The sequence below is a fragment of the Theobroma cacao genome, chromosome 3 (assembly GCF_053813885.1).
Source record: "Theobroma cacao isolate CCN51 chromosome 3, ASM5381388v1, whole genome shotgun sequence".
In the NCBI taxonomy this organism is placed as follows: Eukaryota; Viridiplantae; Streptophyta; class Magnoliopsida; order Malvales; family Malvaceae; genus Theobroma; species Theobroma cacao.
In genome coordinates, this window is record NC_142641.1 from 42,908,840 (window position 1) to 42,936,422 (window position 27,583).

Consider the following 27,583-nt stretch of genomic DNA (forward strand, 5'->3'; position numbering starts at 1 on the left):
CTCCCATGAAAGTAGGTCTACTCTAGCCGCCAGTCCTCAAATTTTAATTATTGTTATTATTATTATACATATAAAATTTAATATATATAATATAATTATATTTATAATTACTTTTTAATTTTTTTTCATGCAAAATTTTGAATTTGCCATTGGTTGAAGGTGTAGGATGAATAGAGGTAAGAAGAAAAAAGTTAGCTCTGATTGGTTAATTTGCCAAGAGTAGAGCCCAAGAACACTAGAAAGGCGAAACAAGCAGTGGGATTGGGTTCAATAACGCCAAAAGAGGTGATCCAACGGGCAGCGGTGTTGTAAAATTTCAAAGGGGGAGGGGCTAGATGGATCGATGCCAGCTTTCATGTGAAATGCGTGGGTTGAATTTGTAAGAGTTTTTGCCCAAAAAACACCTATGTTGTTGGCCCACGATGAATGGCTCAAGCTTACCAGACGACTAAAATATTAACATGAGGAGAAAATGAGCAAATGTGAGATAGAAAATGCTTTAATCCATTGCAAGTAAAACTGGGTAATGAGACATGAGGAGAAGCCAAGAAAAAGGAACAGGGCTAGATAAAGCCGAACCTTGCATTATTTAATATCAACTTGGGGTAACAAAACAATCGAATGGTACATCTTTTTTGCTTTAGGCCCCATTGCCTTGAATACACTTTTTCTAACTTTATAATGTGTCAAAGGAATTATAAGAAGCTAGCTTAGCTTCTTCTCCTCCAAGCAATGCCCTCACATTTTCTCCTACTACTCCAAAAGACTATCCACCATGGAAGTGCCACTGTTTGCTGAATTTGAGACTCAATCCTCTGCATCTTCCTCTTCATCCCCCTTGGCAAGCGAGTCGTCGACACGATTTAAGTCCAAGAAAGTTGAGAAAGTGAAAAATGCAAACGAAAGCAAGAGAAAGGTTAAAAATGATGAAGTCGAGGGGAAACATCCAACGTATAGAGGAGTAAGAATGCGTCAATGGGGCAAATGGGTATCTGAAATCCGGGAACCGAGGAAGAAGTCAAGAATTTGGCTAGGCACATTTCCTACAGCTGAAATGGCAGCTCGAGCACATGATGTAGCAGCTCTAACGATTAAAGGCAAGTCTGCTTACCTAAATTTCCCTGAGATAGCTCATGAGCTTCCCCGTCCGGTCAGTGCATCACCAAAGGATATCCAAGCTGCTGCTGCTAAAGCAGCTACCTTAAACTATCCGAAAAGCCATGAAGTTGAAGCAGAGCTGAGCCAGGTAGATCAAATGTTTCCTCGATCTCCAGCAAGCACAGTGACATCTCATGACACTCAAGACTCATCAAGCTCACCCTTAATCAACAATGATGATGCATTCATTGACCTTCCGGATCTCTTGCTGGACATGAATCATCAGATTGACGAGTTCTGGGGCTCATTGTCATGGCAGCTGCCTGCAACTGATGATCCTGTTGAAAATGGATTTGGATATGAGGAGCCTTGCCTTTGGGAATACTGCTAGAGAGTACCCGAGAAGAGACAGCAACTCCCTTGCCTGTAATTTCCCAAGCTTCCCAGGCTTGATACATTAGTCACTAGATATCCAATTTTCTTCCAAATTGGATGCCCAAATCTATCTGGCGCAAGACAAGATGGAATTTACAGGTTTGATTTAATATCTTGCTTACCCAAAATCACCACCCTGGAATTCCATTGATTAACAGAGAGGTCACAGTTCATCCATTCCAAAGTCACCCTGCTCAAGATAACATGGAAGCTCTCACCTCCCTGATTTTATGTTAGATGAACATTGTGAATATGATCAAATGACAGTTTTATGCACATTAGATAGCCTAAGGTTCTCTATTCTCACCCCCCACCCCCTCTTTCCCTTTTTTTTTTTTTTTTATCGGGTTATAGGCTTTTTTACCTAGCTTTCAGGTGAAATTGTAACTTGACAAGAGTACATAAATTGCTAGAAACAAGGTAGAATATAAGGAAGGAATCCTTTATAGTACTGTACTTTTTTGTGTTTTTCTTTTCCTTTTTTTTTTGAGCACCCAAAGTTCAGAGGAGAATTCTCCTGAGTTTTGATGCATATGAGACATGATTGAGTCAGAATTTCACCCACCTTGCTAAATTTAGTAACAAGTATGATACAGCATCAAATAATTCCGTCATGTGCTGATGAATTCTTTTGTTTGTTATTAACCATACTACTACTATCTACCTTATTCATTTGTTTTTAAAAAGATATATATATATATATTATATTAAAATAATTTAAAGCTGATGCTCCATATGGAAAAAAAGCATCTAGAAGGAATATCTTTTCCTTCTTCACCTGATTAAAGAAAGCAAGGGAAAAGATTGGGAACATCTATTTGTGGATTTAAAGCTCTGAAAAGAGGGGGCAAAAGATCCACATTGGTTACCAAAGCACACACTAATACAAATTCTGGTTTTAAATATATTAATAATAAAAAAAATTACATTGATTAAATTGAGAAATTTATTGTTTCATCTTGAAGCCTAAATTGAACTTTTACAAGAAAGAAAAAGGGCATTATTACAGAATAAATGTCAAACAAGAGCCCACATTTGATAAATCCTGCCTGACCACAACAAGCCTTCAGTCAAAATAAGCTTTACCACCCCCACAGCAATTTAATATTCAGAGTTAAGAAATCTTTTTCTTTAATTATTTTTATTTCTTTATTTCTTTTCTTTGATTGGTTGACACATGCAACAACGACCCATTAGATTAGCTGTACCACCGAAGGGGTTAAGTGGCACCTCGGCCTTATCTTCACCATCTCTTTCCATAACTCATTGGGTCACTTCCCCATCAATGTCTGCCCCTCTAGCCTGGTTCTTGTCTATCAGAAGGGCCAACAATAATCACCTTCTTTTTTCGTACTTTGTTAAGATGATATGAAATTTCAATTTCGAAAATGTTTTGATCTTTGATAAGAGAATATCGATAGTAGTAGTATTTTTTTTATTTAAAATTTTTCATTCAAGATTTAGGGGTAGTCATATATATCAACATTGATTTCTTATTAAAAAATAAAACAATTGAAGAATAATTTGCTTTATATTGAGTTTAGGAATAAATTAGTCCACGTAATTTTCATGGCCTCATCTAAAAAATCATAGATTCCTTCATGGACCATTGGCCATGCCTTTTGTTGGAGAACAATGATAACAACTGAGAGAACATAGAAGGATTGAATACATAGGATAGTACTAGAGAAATAATAACAAAATTATAGTATGACTTCAAATACACAATCATAGCTAAAATTTTATTTATATTTTTATAAATATATTTATGGCTCTAAATTATAATTAATTAGTGGGGATAGTACAATGACCTGTCTTGACTTGGAAAATTATGCAGATAATAATTTAAAACCTATGTCTAAATTACGCTAAACATAAAGAGATAAACACATAAAAAAACAAGACTGTAGTATTGCTGAAAATTTTGAAACATTAAATGCAGAAGAGAAAGGGACTGGTTGGAGTGTGACAGGAAGCATCCTATGCTTTAAAAGTGAAATAACATAAATTAATCATTAATAAATAATTCTTATTTAGGTTGGATAATCAATGTTTTAATATGGGAATAAGCACAAGGTTTACCTACCGCATGTCGTGGATGGTCTATTGAAGAAGAAGAAGAAGAAGAAGAAGAAGCCTTAAGTACTGTTCATATTGATTTATACAGTAGTATAATGTTTGTCAAGTATTCGGGTGTTCGTACAGGACAGACAGAATGGCCCCGTAAAGGTGGAAAAAGAGTGGGTGAATGGGATTGAAATTTCGAAAGCGAAATGGGCAATTGAAAACCCATCTTTTTGTCTTTACTTTGGGTTTTGGAAAATGCTAGTCACTCAAATGATTAAGATACTTGTATGCTTTTGATGCACATAGTTTTCTTCTCTTTTAAACATTCCAGTTTCTTCTCAGAGAGATAAGACATGGATTCTTTTGAAGAAAAAAAAAATTTACTTAAAACCTTGGGTTTGCTTTCAATTATCCTAAAACTTCTTGAGTGATAAAAGGGTAAAAGTCAAATTCTCGAATGTTTGCGTGTCAAGTGTCATGGTTTGATTGCAAACTATTGTTGACTATTTTCATTGTATGCCCGATAGAACGACAATCCCCAAGGGGGGGCCATTTAAGTCGACATAACGCCACTTGGCTTGGACACAAAATAAAGGCACATGCAGCTCATCATTCATCATTCATCATGGGCTCTGTTTGTTTATCAACTATAACAATGATTGAGTAAAATAGGATATATTGATACCTGAAAGCTTGTGATTGTTTAATTTCTTGAAAGTTGCAAGGCCTGTTCATTAAAAAGAAAGAAAGAGATTAAGACAAAGTGCAATGCAATTAGGGTCTCTTTACTATTAAATGAGTTTGACTTAAAGAACGGTATAATTAAAGCATAATTAAAATCGATGAAAAGATGATTTAGTGCATTAATTGTTCATTTCTAATGTCAATTTCCGATTGCCTCCCTTTTCACATTACACAAAACCTCTCAAATAATTACTTCCTCCTGTACTAGTTTTGACTTTTCTGATTGAAAGGTGCATGATTTTTTTTCAGCACAAAAAAAACACATATTAAAGCTTTTATGGAAGTGGTTTTTTGTTTTGTTTTTTGGATGAAAAATACTTTTATCAAGTTGTCTCAACTGTAGTAGTAATTGCTCAAGACCTCCTCAATGAAAAGTACAACTCTTAGTTATAAGGTGAAGAACTGAAAAATCTTAAGCCCCTATCACCCAATTCCTTGATTATTTTTTTCCAATAAATGATCTAGGAACAAATTAGTAAATGTTTTGGACACCACTTAAATTGTTATTTAAAGATAAATAAAATTCAATATATAACACACCATCACATTTATAATTAACTATATATTAGATCCTAAATGGTTGAATATTTAATGATCTTTTAAATAAATAAAAATTAAAAGATTGTGCATGTTCTAATTAAAGTTAATTAGATGTTTAATGAGATATACAATAATCCTTAAACAGCCTGCCACTGATGTTGTTGGATAATTGGACATTGAAATTGAAAATTAATTATTCTATCTTTAATCCGTCCAATTTCTATATGCCAATTTTTAATTTTAATTATAAATCAAAGCTTTTATTTCTTTCTCTTTTTTTTTTGTAATTAAACATAAAAATGTGCACCAATTGCAATTTTATAAACAAATGTCTCTCCACAATCAAATATAAATTATTGTGCTACTTATTATAGCACACGTGAGGAATGCACATATATAGGTGTATATTTTGATTTTCGTGGTGGCACCATTTGAGAAAGAGAAAGAGAAAGGGGGTATAGAGCCTTACTTTTTATGTCATGTGGTTGAGTTGGCGTGGCTAATAGTGACAGACAAATTAAGTTAGTTTGGAATAAAGCATCTTACATTATAATCAAGTGAAATGAATGATTACATAATAATATGATTAGCAGGAGGAATCAATTTGCATTAAATCCAAAGACAGGCAGGTGTTCTTTCTCTTTCTCTTTATTTATGAAGACACAGGGTGGGTTTCTGCTTATAGATAAAAAAAAAGTGTATATTTTACTTTTAGAAGAATTCAAGGCATTCTTCATCAAAGAAAAGGGAATTAAAGCAAGAGGAGGAAAAGAAAGAAAAGAGAAGATATTTATACGTTGAAGTAAAAAAAATGAAAAAGAATGATAAAGAAGAGAAGGATGAATGATGCTTTTACTCCCACAACCTTAAAAACTTGGAAGACAAGCCAGAATTGGGTAGCTATGATTGTAACTTGGCATTCCAGGGAACATGTTAAGCTAAACGAGGGGCTGCCTAGCTTTTCATACATGCCGTTACAAAGGGACCAACAATATCTGCTGTTGGTGTTTTTGTTGTTGTAATTTTTGAAGGAATATTGGGAAAATTACAAACCAAATCCAGTCCAATAAAAATGATAAAATCCTAAGGAAGAAAAGTGCAGTTTACACAAGCTGTTGACCATGAAAAGTTATTCCCCTTCCCTAAGGGTATTTCATCACGCTTTTGTAAATATGACGAATTAGGACTAGTTTTGCAATTAAACAAGCCTCGCCAAAGCATTGCATGATAAATCACATTTATTAAGTTGCTTCAATGCTTAATGGTCAATTCTCAACTCTTGTCTGAAAACAGAAAAAGTCTGCAATCAAATCAAATGACCGTTAGCATTAAAGCTTCAACTTATGTACTAAGCTTTGATTTTTCTTTGGGAGGAATGATTATTCTTAATTGAAGTAAGGCCTTCAATTGTTTTTTGATTACTTGAAAATTCAAAACAAGTAATCAATGCAATAAGAGATAAGCAAAATGCTTATCAATTAGTACAAGTTTTTAATTTGATGGCTCTCTCTCTCCAAATCAATTAATATGACCTTTGCAACGCAATTTTGGATTTGCTCTTTTTTCTTTTATTTCAATTTGGTTTTTCTTTTTTATGGCAGTATTTACCTGCCTATTGAGTATGCTAAGGCTTGTACATTTGCCTTGATATGTTTGGAATTTTGCTTTTTTCACAAAGCTTAATAAAGCATTTTCATAATTTTAAAAAAAAAAATTATAAAAGAATCTTAGTTTTCACAAATAGTGAACTCTTTGTTCAAGAAAACAATGGTAGCACGCTTGTTTCGTTGGTATAAGGCAAAATTAGTACTACAACAATAAAGAGAGTCAAAGTTTCTGCTACACTTGTATCACAGTAAGCCTTAGCATCTAGAATCTAGATCCTAGGTTTTTTTTCTTCTGTAGATTTGCATATTATTATCAGCCGACTGTAAAAAAGAAAATGAATAGAGAATCAATCCATAAGAACAAAAATTGAGCCCTGTACGTTTCTCAAACCACAAACAAAAAGAGTTCGCTCCCTTTGATGCAATGAGCCAGCTGCCAGGGCTATAGCTCCCCTTCTTAATACTGCCCCCGGGGGGGGGTTGTAGTTGCTCCATCTTTGTCTAAGCTAAAAAGTGAGTATACTGTATATCACATCAGCTCCCCACAGCCACAAAGTCTTTCTCACTCCCACACTACTATTTCACTACAAAATGAGCTTATTAACAGCGCGACAATGACACTATGAAAGGACCAGCACTTCTTTTTTCTTCTATAATCAATGTGGTTTTGGACCACTTTGTACACATATGGATGAGATGATTAAATTCAATTCGCACGCTCTTCAAAGATTTTGGGCTTTCCTTTCTTTCTGGCTGTGTAGAATGCTAGGGGGACTGCAGAAAGTACACACGGGGGTTGTACAGCATCGACAGGGCATCATGATCTTGGTTCTACAAGTAATTGGATCAGCACTATGACTTTGAATTCTAACTACTTGTACTTAATTTGGGTTTTGCTTTTGAGTTTTGCCTTAGCAAATTCTTCTTCTTACGTTCTCTTTTTCTTCTTTGATCTTTTGAGGCCTACCACCAAATTAGACGGAGGTAACAAAATTGGTCGAGATTTAAATGCTTTGATGCTACATTCATGAGAAAGTTAGACATTTCAAACTCATCGAGTCTATTGATTATATAGATGTGAATTAAGAGAATTAAAGGATTTTCTTGTTGATTAATCCTTAAATTGCATAACCTAATTAACAAATAAGTACTAAAACAGATAACCAACTTTGAACTAATAGTTCCCAAATCTCCAGTACCTGAAAATCTTTTTCTAAACTTATCCGAAAAAAGGAAACCAATGAACTCTCTCAAATATCTTGGCCACAAATATAACTATATATGGCAGGTGCATATATATGATATGATTCATCGTTAAGCTGTTTAGGGGTGAAATCAATTAAGATGTTGCGTCAAAATCATAAATTAATTACAAAAGCAATATCAATTTTAACATTATATTCAAATATGTTTATTTGTTTTCAATAATTCAATTTCAAAATAAAAAAATTTGAACATATAATCTTTTTAAAATTTAATTGTATCGTCCCACAAAAATATTTATTTTTACTCTTTTTTTTTTAAATTGAGAAAAGAAGATTCGAATTTTACATTTTAAGTAATGAGATCATGTATCAACCTATAAATTAAATGCTCGATTTCTATCCAATAACCTTCTTAACTTTACATAATGTAACCATACTTTAATTACAAAAATATTGAGTCAATCGTCCAAGGCGTTTGCTAGTCATTTTCCAGTTCCGCTGTTGCTTTAGTGTTTAATGAGTGTTCTAGTTTGAAGCATAATAATTTCCATGGCACCAATTCATTTGATTAGGAAAGCATCCTAGGAAGAGAAAGGAAATCCATCTGTTTTCATCAAAATCCTAAGTAACAGAAATTAATCATTCGTTAGATTCTTGACAAAAAACCTTTTTGAGTCCAATCAAAAAACAGTTTTAGGCTTCTAGTCCAATCCAAACATTCCACAATTATTTTTCTAATTTGTAGTATTTTTCTTGATTGGAGAAGAATTTTTGCCAGGTTGTTTCGCTTTTGTAGCTTAGCTGCAAATGTTGTGGTCTCATTAGGACAGGGCATTGCCAAAAATAGTGAAGTAGGACATGCCTAGGTTCAAAGGTTTGAGAACAAGAGGGCCATTAATTGATTAATAATGTTTTATTTTCTTTGGAAACTTTTCAACAGACTCCATATGTATTCCTTTTAGGAATGTGAAATAATGTTCAATTATAATTTTTTTTGGGTATAATACCTAGATCTTTCTAAATTTTAATTGAAATTTCGTGTGAGTTCATTAATTTTTTGAAATAAACACTCTATTTTAAAAATATATATTTCACTAGATATATAAGTTTAATGTTAATATTTCGATTAGTTTGATTACGTGATAATATTAAAAAGATAATTTTATCTTTGATTAATTTTAAAAATTATTATTATATAAATTATATTTTTATTTTTTTTATTAAAAAAAATTCTTTCAAGCCTTGGTGCTCTTTAGAAGAGAGGAAGGAGCACCATATCAATGCACCCAAAAGTACTCCCCTCGATTTGAGGTAGTCAGTGGACGAATGGGAACTATATTGTTTGAGAGAAAAAAAAAAAGTATTTTAATTTTTTAATATTTTTTGTTAACAGTGTTTGCACTTTTAAATTTCATTATTTATTTTGAAAACTTAATAAACTCACATGAAATTTTCATTAAAGCTTAAGAAGTCTAAGTATTTTACCCTATTTTTTTCTTATAAAAATTAACTTCATGCATTTAGTTAAAGAATAACGAGTGTAAGATGATGTACATATATACATAGTAAATATTTAGGGTGCAAAAAATTATCATATCAATTATTTTTACCTCAATATAAAGTGTATTTAGGTGAAACAAAATAAGAAATGGGAAACAAAAGGAAAGCATTTTCTTGTTTCTCTATCAGTCAATTTCCATTTTGGATGAGAAACATGATTTTTTCTTTCTTTTTTTTTTTTTTTTTAACTTGTGTTGTATGCTAGTCACTAGCTAAGACCCCACCTCCTCATCATGTTCCTCCTTTAAAAAGCTTGAAAACTATTTCCCAACCAATTCCAAGAACACCACCAAACTTGAACGAAAAAAGGAGAAGAAAATTTGAAGTTCTTTGTTTTTATGTTTATAAATATATTTTTTAATTTGTTTTCTTGATGGATTTTTTTTGACTAAAAAACTCGTTTGTGTTGTTTATCGATTTTTGTATATTTGGACCAGGTCAGAGAGAGAAAGGAATTTGTACCAATTATCTTTTGTATATACTCGTTCAAATGAAAAAAAAATTATTATATTATATTATAACATAAACTACAGAAAATATACTTTATGATGTAGTGTCTGTTTGACCTAATTTATTTTTAGTTTATTTACTTATTACAAGCATAAGTTGGACCAAACATTATTGTATTAAAAACTATTAAAAAATAGCTTTAAAAAACTCTAAATACGAGTTTTTTTTTTCAAAAAACATGCCAACTTCTTAGGAGAGTTTTTTTTTTTTCAAAAAAATCCTCTCTAAAAAAAAATCTCCTCCCTCTCTCCTTATCGATCTCCCTCATCTCTCCCCTTTCTGTAGATCATCCTTTTAAAGTTTTTTTTATTGTTTCAAAAATTAAGAGAAAAAAAAAATCCAAAATTTAAAATTGCATTCAAATATTATTTTTTTGGTCTTTCTGTTTTGTTTTTCATGTTATTTTTTATCATTTTGTTTATTTTGAAAACTTTTTTTATTGTTTGATATTTTTCAGTTTATTATTTGATATGATAATTATGTGATATTTATTTATTTTTAATATTTATTGAGATAAATTAGATGAAAATTAAAAAATCAATATTTGTATTCGTTTCTAATAACCCCTTTTAAACAATTTTTTTAAAATATAACAATATGCTACATTATAAGAAAATTGAAATAGACTTTAGTTTATTTAGCAACAGGAATTGCAAAATCTCTAACTTCTTAGCAGTTAAATTCCACATTTGAGCTAATAGTACCCAACAGATGATGTAGCACTCCTTGACAAAATAAATAACCTATTAAAAATGAAAAAAAAACCTATAAAAACCAAAACCTTTTTGTTCATGGAGGGGAACTTTTTTGGTGGGGACATCAATACCTTGATAGACTTGTATTTGTTAGAAATTAGCGTTGATGATTTCAATAAGAAAATGGGTTACGAAATCAATGGGTGATTTTCCTGACCCAGTTAGATCCATTATTAATACCACATTGGGTTCTCTTCCTTGTGTGTAATATTAATTTTGTTTAGCTTTAAATGTCATAAATTTCAAAACAATTTTAAAAAAAACAACAAATATTTTTTTCACACTCATCTTTTTTTATTTGATTTAATTTTTTACCTGATTTATTAAATACCCTCCATAGTAATTTTAATCAAAATTAAAATTTATATAAGTTGTTTTACCAAACAGCTTATTTATAAAAAAGAGCTTATAAAAAGTAAATTTACCAAACAGTTTTAACTTAATTTTAAAAGCTATTATTTTTTATAAGAGTTTTATAATAACTTTTAAGCTAAAAAAAAAAATCAAACCAAATATGCTTTTAATGTAAAGCAAATTTATTCATTGAAATTTAAAATTTAACACTTAGCTATCTCTTGTTTATTTGTATTACTTTTCTACCTAACACCATAAGCTTTAATTTTAAGTTTTTTTATTTTATTATTAATACCAATTTAATGACATAAACGATATTCTAATGAGTTTATATTTAACATTGTCAATGAAAAAAATAGGATAATTAAGCGTCTTATATTAAATTTTAGAGAGAAAACTTATTCTACCTCAAAGTCCATGGTGCTTTTTTTATATTTACCCTATACATATATATCGAAACGCGAACTCGTGTTACTAATTAGAGGGTTTTATCTCTAAAAAAATTCTTAATTTTCAACTTTTGAAAGAAATATTGAAACCAACACTTGACTACTAGAAAAACTGTACTCTTCAGAATCTGAATTTGAACAAACGGACCACAAATTGATTGGGACATGGTCGTGATGTTGTTTTCGAGCCCAATAACTCTGCAAGGTATCCTGAACTCAGGGCCCAAAAGAATTAAAGACAAAAAGGAAAACTTATATTTGGCGGAACCCTTGTTGCTTTCTAATTTTTATTTAGCCGGCCAAAAAAGATTTATTTTTTTCTAAACGATGAGATGAAAGCTAACTTTGTTTTGTCTCATTTCTCAACCTACTATGTATGCCAAGACTAAACCAATACAATGGATTGTAATTTTATTGAGATTAACAAAATTAATTCGTAAAATTATAGAATGAAAATAATATTAAAGAAAAGGAAATAATTTAATGTCAATGAAAATAATATTAAAAAAACTCCAGTAAGTAGTAAATTTAAGTGTAAAAAAAGATAAGATATTTTTGTGCTATTAGATTATAAAATTTGAAAATAACTCTTAAAATGACAAAATTTTTGAAAAAGATTAATACGTAACATCTAATATTTCATTTATCAACTAAGTTGAGGGATTTATATTTAATTAATTTTTTCATATTATGACAAAAATTTAAAACAGTTTACATATTTTAGATCAAGCTATGCTTAGACAGTCTACAAATAAACATATAACAATATTATCAAAAGCAACATCACACATATGTAAACCTAAATATAAATTTTCATGATAGGTGACCATCCAATCAGCACATTGATTTGTTTCAAGATAAACGTGAAATAACGAACAATTTTAATCTCAATTAAGTAATTCTCCAATGAATCTCAGAAAATTAGCATTAGGATCTATTATTGATAATGATATGTATAGTATACATTAAATAGTTTTGGTTTTTAAATTTTTTTACTGCATTGCATATATCTTGATAAAATGTGACTTGTCATAAAAAAGTTTTTAATAAGCTAACGATGTTATTAGTTTAAATCTAATTACTTACTAAAGAAAGCATGGGAATTGTATTATGTTATATGGAAATTAATAATCCGACGTGGCAAGATCAGAAGATTCCCGCCCATTCTGATCAAAATCATAAAAAGAAAAAAAAGGCCTCATCGTGAAGCAACCGGAGAAACTTAGAAAGTATTTTTGAAAATAGGCCCCACAATCTCATGATCAAGGCCCTTAATCCGTTGCCACGTAACCTTCATCCTTCACCCATAAAAAGGCGCCACATTTACTTCTCTTTATCATTTAAAACCCCCCCTCTGTCTCTCCAGAGGGCAAAACCCTTCCTCTGTCTCTTTCTTTCTCTCTCCGTGTCTTTCTAGGCAAAACCCTAACATTTTTCTCGTTTTGGTGCAATCGTATCCGCGAACTTTACTATGCTCCCTCACTCGTACACCTTCGATTCCCTTTCCCAAACCCAAGACCTTACCTCGGCAATCCTCGCCTCCAACACTCCTACCACAATCTCCGCCACCTGCGCCTCCATTGACTCCTTCCTGCACTCGCACTCCCCCGATCAGTCCCGCCATTTCTTCTCCATCACCTTCCCAACCCTAATCTGCAAACTCTTCGGCTTCGATGACGCCACGTCACCATCCCCACCTCCACCGCCACGAAAACTCCAGCATCCCCAGTCCAACGGCTGGATCGAGCTCGCCTCCCAATCCAATCACCCAGATTTCTCCGCCAATATCTTTTCCCTCCTTTCCCCAAACGGAACCTTAATGAACTCAATCTCAGCCGTTGATCGACACTCTCTAGTCAAATACGTGTTCCCAATCGAACGGCTCCCGGTGTGGGTCCGGTTCATGCTATCTAACGAAAAAGCTTGCCGGGTTTTATCCGATTTGTGCCGTTTGTTTAAAGGTAAAGTCAAAGAAGATTCAATTAAGGGTTCTCTATGTCAAATTCAATTGAATGTTATCGAATATTATATGTTTTGGTTCGCTTATTATCCGGTTTGTAAAGGAAACAGCGAGAACTTGGACTCTAATTCAGTAAAAAGAAGCAAGAAGTTTAGGTTAGAGAATTGGACACATTCAATTCGGGGTTTTTCGGGGTTGAATAAGCGTGAAATGGAGCAAAAATTCGAGGGTAATCTTTATATACAGCTTTTATATGCGTATCTTCATGCTTTTGTTCCTATATTTGATTTGGGTGCTCACCAACCTTATCGTAGTTCGATTTTGAATTACTCTTTGAAGTGCGATGGTTCAGTTATATTTCGAGCTGAGTTTTTGGTCAACGTTTTTGTGCATTACTGGTTGGTTGATAATGATTTTTCGCCATTGCCTGTTAATGTATGCAAATCGTTTGGTGTATCATTTCCGTTTAGGTCAGTGCTTGGGGAGACCCCACCAACTAGCGGGTTGGGTGAGGCGGTGAAGTTGTTTGTGAAGTACTTGAATTTGAGCTCAGTGATAAGCACGGATGGGTTTGGCAAAATTGAGCATAGTGAAAGTCCAAGCTGGAGGGTTTCTGGCGGTTTTGATAGTGGGAAGTCGAGGGATGTTGTTTCTTTGTGTTCTGTCGGTTCTTGGAACTCGTGGATACAGAGGCCATTATATAGGTTTATATTGAGAACATTCTTGTTTTGTCCTGTGGGATCTTCAATCAAGAATGCATCCCAGGTGTTTTCTGTTTGGGTTACTTATATGGAGCCTTGGACAGTTAGCTTGGATGATTTTGCAGAGCTTGATGCGATTGTGAATGGATCAAGTAAAGATGTGAGGAAGCAGGAACTGCAGTCTGAAGCTTCTGGATATTTGCCATTATGGCAAGGCTATGTGTTGTCTAATTACTTATACTACAGTTCACTTGTTATGCATTTTATCGGCTTTGCACACAAGTTTCTCCATACGGATCCAGAAGTAATAGTTGACATGGTATTGAAGGTTTGTTTCTTAATTATGGCTTTTTTCACTTTGGTCAAGTGAAATTTTCTGTGTGTATTCTTGTGATTTAATCTAATATCAATGATCTAGTCACAAAAAAAAAATAAAAAAATGGAAGATTGAAAAGATTTCATTACTTAATTGCCAAAAAATCTGGTTCTAGTCTGATGATCCTAACAAGTCCAGCCCATGTTTAGACTGGTTATTTAAAAGAATAAGAATATTCTATATACATATATTAGCATAAGTCTAGTTTCTGAAAAAGGAACATTATTGCCTTTCCTTATGGGGGAATGCAGGTGTTATTGGGGCTTTCTAGTGGCGAAATTAATGTGGGTTGATGTGGTGTTTTAGTTGTTCTAGAACTGTGAGATTAGGCCTAGATTTTGGATTGTCCTAAGTTGAGCCTGAGATTGCATGAGTGTTTGAACAGTGATATGCATGTGACTTCTAGAGGAAAATAAAGTTCTTGTTATGGTCTTGTCATCTTTAGAGGAAATCTACCATCTATATAAGTTGAATAGAGTAGGGGAGAAGGGGGCGTGTTAGTTTCACGTGGAGTTTAGGAATAATCATTTCATGGCTTATTTTGATTGCATAGATTCATATCAATTTCAAATCATGTTCAACCATCTTTTTATAGGCTTTCAACACTGTCTTAAAGTTGTAGATAATGGAGAAGCATTGGGCTGAAATAAGGAATATTGGGCAGTCATAGTGCACTTGGTACATGTACCTGAGTTTTCTTATGATTTTAACATAGAATATTGTCTTCGATATTATTATCTATTTTTCTTTCAAGATTCTGTTCATTCTTTATCTTGTTTATACAGGTGATAAGCTTGTTGACATCCTCTAAAGAGCTGGTTGATCTGATAAAGAATGTAGATACTGTTTTTCATTCTAAACAAGCTGTATCAAGCAAATCAACACTCAATAGCACATATAGAGTTGTTCCTTCAATTCAGGAACAGCTGCAGGTAATTTCTAACTCAATCTCTATACTCTAGTGCTTTTGCCTATCCGTGTAAGCAAATAGGGTTCAAATGTTTTCTGAGGTTGATGAAAATTTGAGCAGCTGGTCAGCATTCTGAACCAAATATTAAGTACAAGTTCATTTTTTTGTTTTTTAATTTCACTTATTGTTCCTCAATAGTTTCTGAGGTAGTTTTAGGTCACTCTCCCACATTTGTTGATACTCAGCACATGCCAACAATAACACAACTTTCTCAGCATCACATTTCATTTCATTGATTTCTTTTGCTGGTGACATCAGGACTGGGAGGATGGGTTATGTGAAAGTGACGCTGATGGATCTTTCTTGCATGAGAATTGGAACAAGGATCTAAGACTCTTTAGTGATGGGGAAGATGGGGGACAGCAACTACTTCAGGTTTTTATAGTTTTTATTGTTTGCTATTGAAAAGCTGTGGTTGTGTTATTTGTAATCTATCAGAATGTTTGTTCTCATCCTTTGACAATCATTTTGTTGTTGCAGTTGTTTATAATGCGTGCAGAAGCTGAGTTGCAAGGGATATCTGGTGATAATCTTTCACACGGACTTAAGTTAATAGATTCATTGAAAGCTAAAGTGGGCTACTTGTTTGGTGGCTCAATGGTGAAGCCAATTCCTATTTCACCTGAATTGAGACAGCCTCAGCACTTACGTGATGAAATCTTCAAGCCCAGAAGAGTTGGCAACCAAACGCTAGCAAATATCACATACAAGGGTGACTGGATGAAGCGCCCAATCTCTGATGATGAGGTTGCATGGCTTGCAAAGCTGCTTATCTGGTTATCCAGTTGGTTGAATGAAAGCCTTGGCCTAAACTGCCCCGAAAATACTGATGTAGGTTCTAAGTGGTCCTATGTGGATGTCCCAGGTGATGCAGCAAGCGCGAGTGGACCTGGAGAGGCCATGAAAACTCTGGTTTGCTTAATGGGTTCCTGGCTTCTAATGATGGGTGCAATGACGGTGAGATTAATGAGAAAACATGGTTTAAGGGTAAATCTTAGGGTGCTGGCTTCCAAAAAGGTGGTGATGGTGTTGCTCTTATCTGTTGTGTTTAGTGTATTTAAGAAAGCTTTTGGATTGTTTCATCGATAGTGTAAATGAAACACAAGAACAGGGAGAAAATGGTACATAAAATGTGAGAAAAAAAAAAAAAAGGCTCATATTCTTCATTTTTTTTCCGTCTTCCTCGTCGCGAGGGTGGTTTCCTTTCCTTGTACTTGTCATCCTCTCTGTATCCAAAATGACATGTGCAGCAGGAGAGAAATTTTGCAAACGCCTTTATTCTTTTTCCTTCCAAAGCTCTGACGCTCTCTCTCGAGTCTTGAGATAGTAATGCTCTCGGCTTTCTGAATTCATATTTCATCTTATGGTAATTTCTTTTCGAAAAAGAAGGGTTACGCTGCATTTTCATGTCAAATTTGATTTAAGATTGTATATTTTTAAAATGTTATTAAAAATATTTTAAATAATATTTTTATATTATTTTTATAAAATAAAGTATAATTACAAAAATTGCATATATTACCAAAAATTATATTTCTAATATTGTTATTAAATGTTGAAAAAATGTAATTAAAAGGTTAAATTACTGTAGTTTTCATAGTACCCCTATATAATTAAAATCAAAATTTATTGCAGTGTGATTTCAAATGAAATGGAAGAAAAGAAATTGAGAATGATGAAAAATTAATAGAGCATTGGAATGTAGCCCAAAAGAAGCTCTCTTGTATGATAAATAATGTATGGCAATAATGTTATTTCATGAACTTTGTTTTGTTCTTAATGTTTATCAAAATGTAAGTTATTGTCATTATTATTGATTCTAAACCATACGACAAAAATTGGATGTTAATTGTTTGATGGCCACCGTCCACTGTAAAATACAAAATACTAGCATAATTTAATAATCAATTTTGGCTATTAATACTCTTCAAATTACTAAAAAAGATAGGACAATTTTTATATATAGAGATTACTAGTAAAGCAGTCCATGGCATGTAATTAATTCTTACTTATTTATTTTTGTGATAATTCACGTGAGACGTTTGAAAACTGAAGAAACTAGAAAAGCGGGGACCGCAATATTTTTGCTAATTAAATCACTAATAAATCATTATTTCGAACTTATGTTAGAAAACCTTAATAAAAAAATGGTTCAAGTCTAGTTGACGGTTAAGCTGGTTTTTATTATCGACAAAGACAGGTGGGAAAAAACAAATTAATTCTTTTAAAAAACATAGAGGAATATTGAATGGAAAAGAATTTCATTTTCTATAAGAAAAAGGAATTAAAATGTTGAAATGGTACATCTTGGGTTAAAGATTCATCTCTTGAATATGCTTATCTTTACACTACAAGTTTCAATTGGAATTGGGGCCATCACAAACTTTTCCTCCAAGATTATCAGGTTTGTTTTCAATCAAATGTTTCTCTAAGAGATAATCTTAGTATAAGAATCTTAACAGTTAATCAAAATTCATCATTTTCCCAATTGAATTAGAACTGGGAGTGAGGAGAAAACCAAGGTGAAGGGCTGGGAGTAAATGACGTAAATAAATATAAAAAAAAAAGCCAAAAATTTGCCTAAACAGCGTAGAACTCATTATGGGAATCATGTGATGGGTGGTCCATGTAGATACCATCATGTTTCTGATACGTAATTGGCCACCATTCCAAAGTTTTCATAGAAAATTGCTACGCACAAGCAGCTGCAATGTGTTTTTGCAGCAGCCATGCATGTTAATCAAACCACTTGCATTCTTCTAAGACAGTTTTATATTCAAAATTCACTGAATTTGGTTGAACAATTAATTCTTCTCCAAGTTTTTAAAGATTTAAATTTTAAAAAATTTTAGATTCAACTTGAGGGACGAAGGAAAAAAGGACAAAAATGTGTGAAATATTAGAGAATCCTTACATTTTCGTCTCTTTGTATAATTTAAGACACAAGAAGTCTTCTTTTTCTACCTAAAACCAACTCATATACCTTGCTTCTTTTTGTGGTAACTTGATACATAAAGAAGGAAAAAACCAATTTGCGTGGGAAATTGCTTTGATTAGACAAATGGGTGAAACATAATTGCACTTTAAAAACCCCATGGCCCTCGTCATGTGACTTTCTTTTGCCGTTTTTTGCAGGCAAGCCGAATGTGGTCAAGGCATTTTCTTGGCATTCTTGAATGCAGGAGCTAACAGCCACAAAGAAGGACAAGAGGAAGAGCCAACTAACGACAAGATGAAAGCCAGCCAGGTCAAAAAGGGGCTGCTGCCGCCCCCCCCCCCCCCCAATTTTGAAAATTTATATATATTATATATATATATATTTAATAATTTTGAAAATATTTTTTATTAAATAATTAATATAATTAAAAAAATAATAAAATAACCTTATAAATCTTATTCAATTTTACTCAAATTTTTAATTTTTTTCATTTTTTAAAATTTTTTATTTATCTTTTTTTTTTCTATCATTGTATTGTAAAATTATAAAGAGATAAAGTTTTTATTTAATTTTTTATTTATATTATTATTATTTATATTTATTTAGTTTTTTCAATTATATTCTATTTGTTAATATATTTTAAGTTTTTATATATTTTCTTTTTTAAATTTCTACGACTCATCAATTAATTTTTTTTGTTATATAGGTTATATCTCTTACTTGTCATGATTTTTTTGTTATGTGGATTTTATTTTTAATGATTTTAATTTTTAAAACTTAAAAAATTATCGTATATGTAATTCTCAAATATAAGTTCAAGTGTTGTATTATTGGTTGTTATTTAAAATTTTATTAATATATTATTTTTTATTAATCTTAATTATATAAGAAAAAATTATCTTGAGTATATGTTTTTAATGTGTTTTACGTTTTATATTTAGTTGAAAAGATATTTTTTTGAGTATAAGAAAAAATTATTAATTCTATATATCATATTTAGTTATTTATATTTTATGCATTATAGTTTAATATTTAGTACTATAAACTTAAATATAATAAAATAAAAATAATGGATGTTGACTATATTAATTTTTTAATCGTTTTTATCTAGAAAGATAAGACTTCAAAATAAAATAGATGATAAGTTTCTTATAAATAATTTAATTATTTATATTAAAAAATATATTATCATCGTCGAACAAAATATTTTTAAAGCACTATTATAAGTTTTTTTTTGTTTTTTTTAATTTACATGTTATATAAAATTATTATCTATTATAATTTATTATTATTATTAATAATTAAGTTTAATTTATTAATTTTAAAAATTTTTAACTTTTATTCTTCTTAATCTTTGACTCTTCTAATAAAAATTAGTTAACTCCCCAGCTGCAGGGATATTGGTATGTAAAAATCTGGCTGTTGCCTATTGGTCCACTTTGCGGCTGCCATGGCAGCATTACTTATCTCCATATTTGTGATGGAAAACAGTCCCAAAGTTCCCAACTACCTCTTCTTGGATAAAATTCAAAGAGTGATGAGATCTTCTTGGTTGTATGGTTGCAAATTAAAATGTTGCAATCAAGACTTCTGCACTCTTCATCAACGAGCTTTCAATCCTATAGTTCTTGAACATTAATTTTTTGAATATGCATATATGTAATTGAAATAATGAAATTGGTACTTAGAAGAACACCTAGCTAGCTGTATGAGGGGTTCATATTCTAATTAAAGGTCTAATACTGGAGTTTTTGAAGGTGAAAATAAGTTGTATAGGATGAAAGATTGGTCAATGGTCTAATACCAATCATTTAAAAGTACATTGGCTTGAAAATTTGAACTTAAATTTAAATTAAGCATGGAGAAATCATGCCACAAACAAAGAAACAGGACACATCCAAAACAAAGGAAAAGTTGGATTAAGTCAGTTAGTAAACATGATCAGTTGTATAAATAATAAAATAAACTCACCTTTTTAGTTATTTTATTGTTCCCTATGATTCAAGGACATGAATCAGCACAAACAGCAAACTATATACAATGGAGGTTGCACCTCCCATGGTAACATAAAGTCTAATAGAACCGGTAGTTGAGGGCTTCCGTCTTTCGCTTCGCAGGAAGGGTAGATGGGATGGACACTCACTGACCATTCAATCCTGTCTCACCAAGCCAAACTCTCACATGTTTTATACTCGACTTCCCTCCTTGTTTTCCCAGTCAAAGTTACTCTTACTAAATCTAGCAGCTAAAAGCATCTCTCCCCAGCTTAATTTCCTCTCTCTCTCTCTCTCTCTCTCTCTCTCTCTCTGTCCCTTCTCACAGTGGCAGATGGCTCCTAAGAAGGATGGAGTGAGTAAAAGAGTTATGAACAAAGGAGCATGGACAGCTGAGGAAGATCGAAAATTGGCTGAATATATTAAGATTCATGGTGCAAAGAGATGGAAAACTATCGCAATTAAAGCAGGTAATTGCCTTCTTTATAGCTCTCAGCTGAAATTCCATCGCATCCATTTTTGGAGCAGTGGGAATTTGAATTTGACAGGCTGCAGTGTTTCCATGTATAGGTTTGAGTCGCTGCGGCAAGAGTTGCAGATTGAGATGGTTGAACTACTTGAGACCAAACATCAAGAGAGGAAACATATCTGATGAAGAAGAGGACTTAATTCTTAGGCTTCACAAACTGCTAGGGAACAGGTTGGTATCATTTATTTTTGAACAAAGAAAGCAAGGTATCTAGTGGACTTTGACTTGCAGTCCATCGCTTCCATTATTAAAAACTATTCCTAGTGTATTTTCTTGTATTAATAAAAGAGAATTCTAAGCATTAATATTGAATCCGTTTAAACGTCGGTACAGGTGGTCCTTGATTGCTGGGAGACTTCCAGGTCGAACAGACAATGAAATTAAGAACTACTGGAATTCACATTTGAGCAAGAAAATAAATCAGGAGAAAACAGAACAAACTTCAACCTCAGAACAAACTGTGCCACAGCAAACTTGGGAAACAGTTCAGATGGTAGAAGAGGTAGCAAAAGGAAGTGATGAGAACTTGGAACTTAGCTTTGATGCAAACGAGTTCTTTGACTTCTCAACTCAAGGTTGCTTTGGTTTGGACTGGGTGAATAAGTTCCTTGAACTTGATGATCAGACTCCATAGCAATTGTATAAGTTTGTAATAATCCATGCTTCCTCCTCTGAAAAAATAAAATAAAGAGATGTTTGGGGCATTGTTATGTGTTAACTTGAATTAAAATTGCTCTAATTTGCTGCATTATTTTAGTCAAATGATTATCGGGTGGGGTTGCTCGCCAACTGAGAATGTCACGGTATGCCAGAGAGCCAATTGGCTCAGTGGAATCTGGCCTGGTGGGCTACAACCTGGTAATCGCGATATGCATATTCACTTCTGGTCCCTTCCCAGGTTGCAAAAGTGGCTCAGTGGTCCTTTTCTATTCTTGAATAAAAAATTACATTAGTACAAAGCAAAGGTGGGAGTTCTCAACAAACTTAGACGCATGGCAACAACAGTACAAGCTATCAAGCCATTCCCATAAACCACAGAACGTCATGTGACTTCATGTCAGGCATGACGCATGTACATATCCAGTGGATCAATCAGCAATGTGAACACATAACTGTAATACGTTGTAGTATCTATTCGGTATACGAATCAGTTTAAACACTTAAAATTTGGCTTAGTTCCATGATTTTAAAGTGAAAAAAAGGCGAAACAGGAACACTGTCGGTATGATGAAAACTCTTGCATCGAAATTTTCAGTTGATTTTCCCCCAGAAATTTGAGGCTAAGTTACAATTAATCCACGTCAAATCAACCGAAACAAAACACAAAAAGGGGTCGAGGTCAGCGTTCAGCTTTAGATTTAGATCATGTTTTTGTCATTCAAATCCTATCCCCTGTGTACGGAGTCGCAGTTTTACACTGGACAGCCAAGAGGATATTTTTTGTCGCTGAGTGCTGCTGATATTCCTTTTCTTTTTCTTTTGGGGGAGAAACAATGAATTGGAAAAGGGGCAAATATGCAATAACAAAAGTGAACGCTTTCCAAATATTCTTGCATCCTACGCTTCCTTTGAGACAGGGTCCTGCTTTTTCCTTAAGAACTTTATCGGTTTTCTCCCTCGGAATCAAGAGCGTAGAGGCCTTGGTGTCAAGGTGAAAAAAGACAAAAGGTTGGTGAAGTTTAGATGATGGGAGGTGTATCTATCTCCTACATTAATGAAGAGTGATGAAGGTGCATGGTAATTTTGGGTTTATACGGTTAGCTAGCTTGAGTTTATAATGGTATATATTTGGCAACAAGTTGATTAGATTCGAGAAAAGACTTGGAATTGGTGGGCATTAGCTATTCAGAAATTAAATTGTAATCATTTGAAAATACGTACATTTTCCAGTCCAAGTCAACAAAGTGAGTTCACGGTGAAACAAAAATTGAAGAAAGGAAAGTTGCACAGTGTTTCAACTACTATACTAATCTATGTTTTGAGAACGGCGAAGTCATTTTCCTAAGAGAATGCCACATGTTTAAACTGTGCGGTATAACTTCACAGGTCTCCTATCTTCTTATTCCAAATGAGTTCAAAGGTTGTCTTGGGTTTTCCCTGCAGCAGGAAAAAGGAAAAGATCGATGGTCTTATCATTGTAAAGATAAAGGTTCAAGTATTATAAAGTACTAATTAATTTGCAGAATATGAAGTTTTCTAGATTTATCTACTTCAACTCAGAAATTTTGATAAACTATCCAGAAGTTGACTAAAAAAAATTGAATGTTACAGAAAATAGTGATATTTATGTTTGCTATATTTGCTATTACATCGCTGCATATCCTGATGTAGGGGGTTCTTATGATGATGTATGATAACTAACACAAAAGGGAATATACCAAAGTAGAAGCGGGAGTAGGTTCTAATCCTTGTGCTGGTATATCAGATCCTATTTACTCAATGCCAGAGTCGAAGCTAAACGTCATAATCCATGAACTAGAAGATTTAAGTACCAAGAAATTCAGATTAATGATTAAGCTATACCTCTGTATCAACAATTTTCATTCTGGCATCGGCACTTTCATTCCTCTTTCCAGCTCCAATCACTGAGTCTTGAGCATGAGACCAGTTCACAAGGCAATAAACATTCCGTTGCAATCTTTGTCACATCGACAGCTAAGCCTTCGAATTATGGTAACTGATGCTTGCTTAGTCACGAGGTTGGGCCCTTTTCAGCTTCCATCTTCTTGGCAAAATGTTCCCCTATAGAAAAACTAGCTAGTCCTGAGAGATTTGGATCTGGTTCAGCCTGTTAAACCAAATGGAATGTAGTATCATATGGAACAGATCATATCTCATTGGTCTTGGATTCCAAAGAAAATGCTTCTGCACCATCTTCACATTAATTTGCATTTTAAGGTATCTTCTCAATGGAATAGCCAATAGAATCTCCTTCAGTTTTGGAATATCCTTTTCAGCCACGACCACAGAAAATGCATTCCAATCCAGGACTTCATTAAAAGGCAGGACAAAGTTATCTGCAATAATCACTGGCACACACTCATAATATATAGCCTCAACAATCCTAGGGCTGTTCACTTCATAACCCATGGGGCATATACAATATTTACTTGATTTCATATGCTGAATGTAAGTCATATTTCTAGAAACTCGAATTGGTAAAGGACCATAGATTTTCATGTCTTCTTCTTTGTTGTGCCAATACTTGAGAAGTTTGGGACGGACCCTGCCATGCATGTTCCCAGCAAAGAAAGCAAGGATCGGGCGTTGTGAAACTCTGTTCCCACGACCAATATATCTAAGAGGTCTACCAGGATTTCTTATGGCGGTTTCTGGTAGAGAAACATCCTTTCCAGCAATGAAATTTTCAGATAGGTCAGCATTGCAAACGGCTTTTATGGTGTTATTTCTTAGCTCCTTGTGTGCAGAGGTTGTGTAAGGACCCTGCAAAGGGTTAAAATATAGATTAGAGGAAACTTAGGTGGTAAGATATGATATCAGTAACCAGAAAATGCCTATATATGGAATATATACATGTAAGAATAGAGTCTAATCAAAATGGCACTTCTTCTTTCTATGGATAAAGCAGAAAATAGATTACCATACCCAATCATGGCATGCAACAAGAAAATGATCTGACCCATGTGTGCGGTTCCAGAAAGGGTACTTTGCAGCAATCATGTTCACATAGTCCCTTATGAAGATTGACAGTGGTCTCAGATTATGTGAGTTAGGCACATAAAGTGCCAACTCCAGCTGGCGTGAACTATACGGCAGATAAAACAGATGAGCCTTTTCCGGGTCTTGGGTAACAAACTCCCTGTCTGCCTCCAGTAACTTCATAAACCATCCTTCAGAAGCATAAATACCTAAAAGATGAGGTTCATGGAAAATGGGCTTCTCTCCATCAGGGTAAATGTAGACTTTAAGTATCATCTCCATCAACTCGCAGCTCCTAAAAGTTTCAGCAATAACGTAATTTTCAATGGTTAACTACCATTGACATTGCCAAAATCACCACTGGAACTCATTTGTCAATGAAATGAAATTGTGAAATGAAAATACCTTTCGAAAATAGAGACATTCCGAAATACCGGAGCATACAGATAAGAATCATCATCATTATCTACAGCTGGTGCATGCTCAATTTCCTTTTTCGCGTACAGAAGAGACTCATCAGGTGACAACGACCGAAGGTATCTCTAAGCCACAAGTGACACATATTGGTTAGATTATTGATATCGCTAACGTGCCATACTTCACATGTAAAATGGAAGAGGAAAAGAAGAAGGGGGATAAATGACTCTAATATCTCTACCTGTAGGCGTGGAGATACTGTTCTACGAGGAGGAGGAGTTATGACCTGTGGTCCATCGTCGATTTTACTCCTCCGCCTTCTCTTTCGCCTTCTACGAGAAACTCTATGTCTTCCTTTCGCTTCAGTCGATGAATTGAATGAAACAGAGGGAGCAGTTGAAAGAAGTTGAAATCGTTCCGATCTTGTCTCTGTCAGGTTGTTGCTCAAATGCACGGAACCATTCAAAGATTGGTGTGATGAATCATTAACAAGAGAAGGGAGGAACCAGATGTTTCGGCGATAAGTAAACAACAAGGTTGGAAGTACTACACCAGCTATTGACATGACTGCTCCAGCAAAAAACAACTTTCTCCAGTCAATTTTGCGCCATCTGCAATGCCGGATTAATTCTCTAATCAGGGCTACAGCAACGTGTTTCAATAGTTTCCTCATCTCATTAATTGTACACGAGGAGTTCCAACTTGCCAATCAGAAAGGGCAAAGAAGTGCAGTGATTCTGGCCTTTGCCTTAACATAATACGCCTTCGATCCCCCAACTTCATCTACTCCATCTTGTTAATGAGACAGACACTAACACGAGGCAGAAAAAGAAAATTTAAAGTATCAAATCAAGAACATTTTCACCAGTCTTTCCACAATAAGACACAGATGTTATACCATAAATAGTTCAAGAAAACAGATGAAAAACAGGTGGCTGTACCATATTTGAACTTAAGGCACACTTAAGATATAATCTCACGAGAAAACAATAAGGATTCGAATATGTTTCCCTGCATTGATTTTAGATTCTTTGAATTTGAATAGAGGCGGTACGGGATATCAAATTTTGTTTCCATTGCATGGACAAATTAATAGAAAATTATGGTTCTTATGATCTCGGTCAAATTCATGAAATTTCATTAAATCTTCACTATTTTAGTTATTGATCCAAGTTTTAACAATTTCAAGAAAAGATTTCAAAGTTAGATAAGACAACCATATTGAAGTTATCCAAGATTTCCAGCAGACCACCCACAGAGTCAAAGAATTTGGTTAACTCAACCCAGAAAAACAGAACAGATCAAGGCAGTAGGCAAATGCCAAAGACCAAATTTTAAGGGTAGCCATCAACTTCCAACAGCAAAGCAACTCTATGAAGTTCACAACCGAGAAATTTGTGTCTTTATCCTAATAAAATTATATTGAAGAATATATCCAACAGGAAAGCGTATAATTGCAATTGTGATAAGAACTAAAGCAGGGCAAATTAAATACGATGAATCCGACAAAGCTAACGAGGGAAAAAAACATTGAAAAAGTAGACACAAAACAGGGTTTCCTGTTTAAGCGAAAAATGAACGGTTCTTATAAAACAGTTGACCAAGATCAATTGCATATGTCTGAAATTTGAAAGCTTCCAAACTTGGGAATCCATCCATCTAGAATTTCACACTCTTGATCCTTTTTAAACCGCATATTAAATCTTACGTCTTCTGTGGGGTTATCATAACTTAGCTGGAATTTTATGTGTCAACGTGAAATCTTAGACTGGAAAGAAAGAAGGAAGAAAGAAAAGGTAACAAAGGAAAAGAGAAAAGAGATTATTACCTGAACGAAGAGAGAAACAAAGATTCTGGTAATTGAAGGGATCTGATCGAGAGTGAACAGAGAAGAGAAAAGATGGAGACAGAGTTTCGTATGAGAGAGAAAAAGACAGAGAAGAAAGGTTTGAAATGGAGGGAAACAGCGGAAGAGGCGGTAACGGTCTCGGCAATGGTATATATAGTTGTCTTGACTTTTCTCAACTGTCTGTCCCAGTTTATTTATTTTTTATTTTATTTAACAATAATACGTTTTGAAGAAAATTTACTTATACACATGACACTTCATTTTTTTTTCAATTAGTAGCTTCTTGATAACTACAACAATTACGTTGTCAATTCATGTAATAAAATTATAAAAATATTTTTAAATGTAAATAAATAAACTAACTTTGAATTGAGGTATTTTAATAATTTTATTAGATAAAATTAAGTAATTGACAGTGTAGCTTCATGTAGATGCAGAAATTATTTATAAGATGTTAATTGAAAAAAAATATTTAGAGAATTTTGGGAAAAAAACATAATATTACATGAAAAAATTAAAAATATAGATAAAGTTTACGTTACATTTGAAGGTCAATATTTGTAATGCATATATATGTGTGTATTTAACTAACAAAACAATGTAAAAAATATTCATAATTACTAATTTATTTTTTTAGATAATTAAAATTGTATTACATTATCCAAAATAGGCAAAGGGTTACAGAAAAATAATTTCCTATCTCCTGCAATGTTCCACATGTGAAGGATTGGTAATAGAAATAGTTAAAGAATTAAATCTAGATTGTATATTATAAGCTATTTGATTAAAAACGGCATAAGGAGATAATGTTCTACAAATTTGCTTCCTTGAATTCCCTTCCCTCCAAATATGATAGAATTCCAAG

At 33.2% G+C, this 27,583-nt stretch overlaps 4 protein-coding genes across 5 annotated transcripts; 3 read left to right on the forward strand and 1 right to left on the reverse strand.

Moving 5' to 3' along the window:
* Window positions 1-686: 686 nt before the first annotated feature.
* LOC18606227 (Integrase-type DNA-binding superfamily protein) lies at window positions 687-1,989 on the forward strand. The gene has a single exon (XM_007039718.3). The coding sequence runs from the start codon at window positions 776-778 to the stop codon at window positions 1,487-1,489; it is 714 nt and encodes a 237-aa protein (XP_007039780.3). The 5' UTR covers window positions 687-775; the 3' UTR covers window positions 1,490-1,989.
* A 10,683-nt stretch (window positions 1,990-12,672) lies between these two features.
* On the forward strand, window positions 12,673-16,601 carry LOC18606228 (sphingomyelin phosphodiesterase). The gene is made up of 4 exons (XM_018118302.2): window positions 12,673-14,313; window positions 15,147-15,293; window positions 15,590-15,706; window positions 15,812-16,601. Exons 1-4 carry the CDS (start codon window positions 12,796-12,798, stop codon window positions 16,418-16,420), a joined length of 2,391 nt encoding a protein of 796 aa, XP_017973791.2. The 5' UTR covers window positions 12,673-12,795; the 3' UTR covers window positions 16,421-16,601.
* Window positions 16,602-20,346: 3,745 nt separating this feature from the next.
* LOC18606229 (uncharacterized) lies at window positions 20,347-21,540 on the forward strand. The gene is made up of 3 exons (XM_018116810.2): window positions 20,347-20,733; window positions 20,834-20,963; window positions 21,126-21,540. Exons 1-3 carry the CDS (start codon window positions 20,451-20,453, stop codon window positions 21,424-21,426), a joined length of 714 nt encoding a protein of 237 aa, XP_017972299.2. The 5' UTR covers window positions 20,347-20,450; the 3' UTR covers window positions 21,427-21,540.
* Window positions 21,541-22,605: 1,065 nt separating this feature from the next.
* On the reverse strand, window positions 22,606-26,839 carry LOC18606230 (Exostosin family protein). 2 transcript variants are annotated; one of them, XR_001926894.2, is made up of 6 exons: window positions 26,698-26,839; window positions 25,111-25,680; window positions 24,858-24,994; window positions 24,399-24,747; window positions 23,316-24,236; window positions 22,606-22,889 (listed from the first exon to the last, which is right to left on the reverse strand). XR_001926894.2 is itself a non-coding variant. In XM_088804335.1 (5 exons), the coding sequence occupies exons 2-5, from the start codon at window positions 25,540-25,542 to the stop codon at window positions 23,550-23,552; spliced, it is 1,605 nt and encodes a 534-aa protein (XP_088660461.1). In that variant the 5' UTR covers window positions 25,543-25,680; window positions 26,698-26,839; the 3' UTR covers window positions 23,016-23,549. The 2 variants fall into 2 exon arrangements, 1 of the variants encoding a protein (XP_088660461.1); XM_088804335.1 differs by lacking the exon at window positions 22,606-22,889 and having other exon boundaries at window positions 23,016-24,236.
* Between the last annotated feature and the right edge of the window lie 744 nt (window positions 26,840-27,583).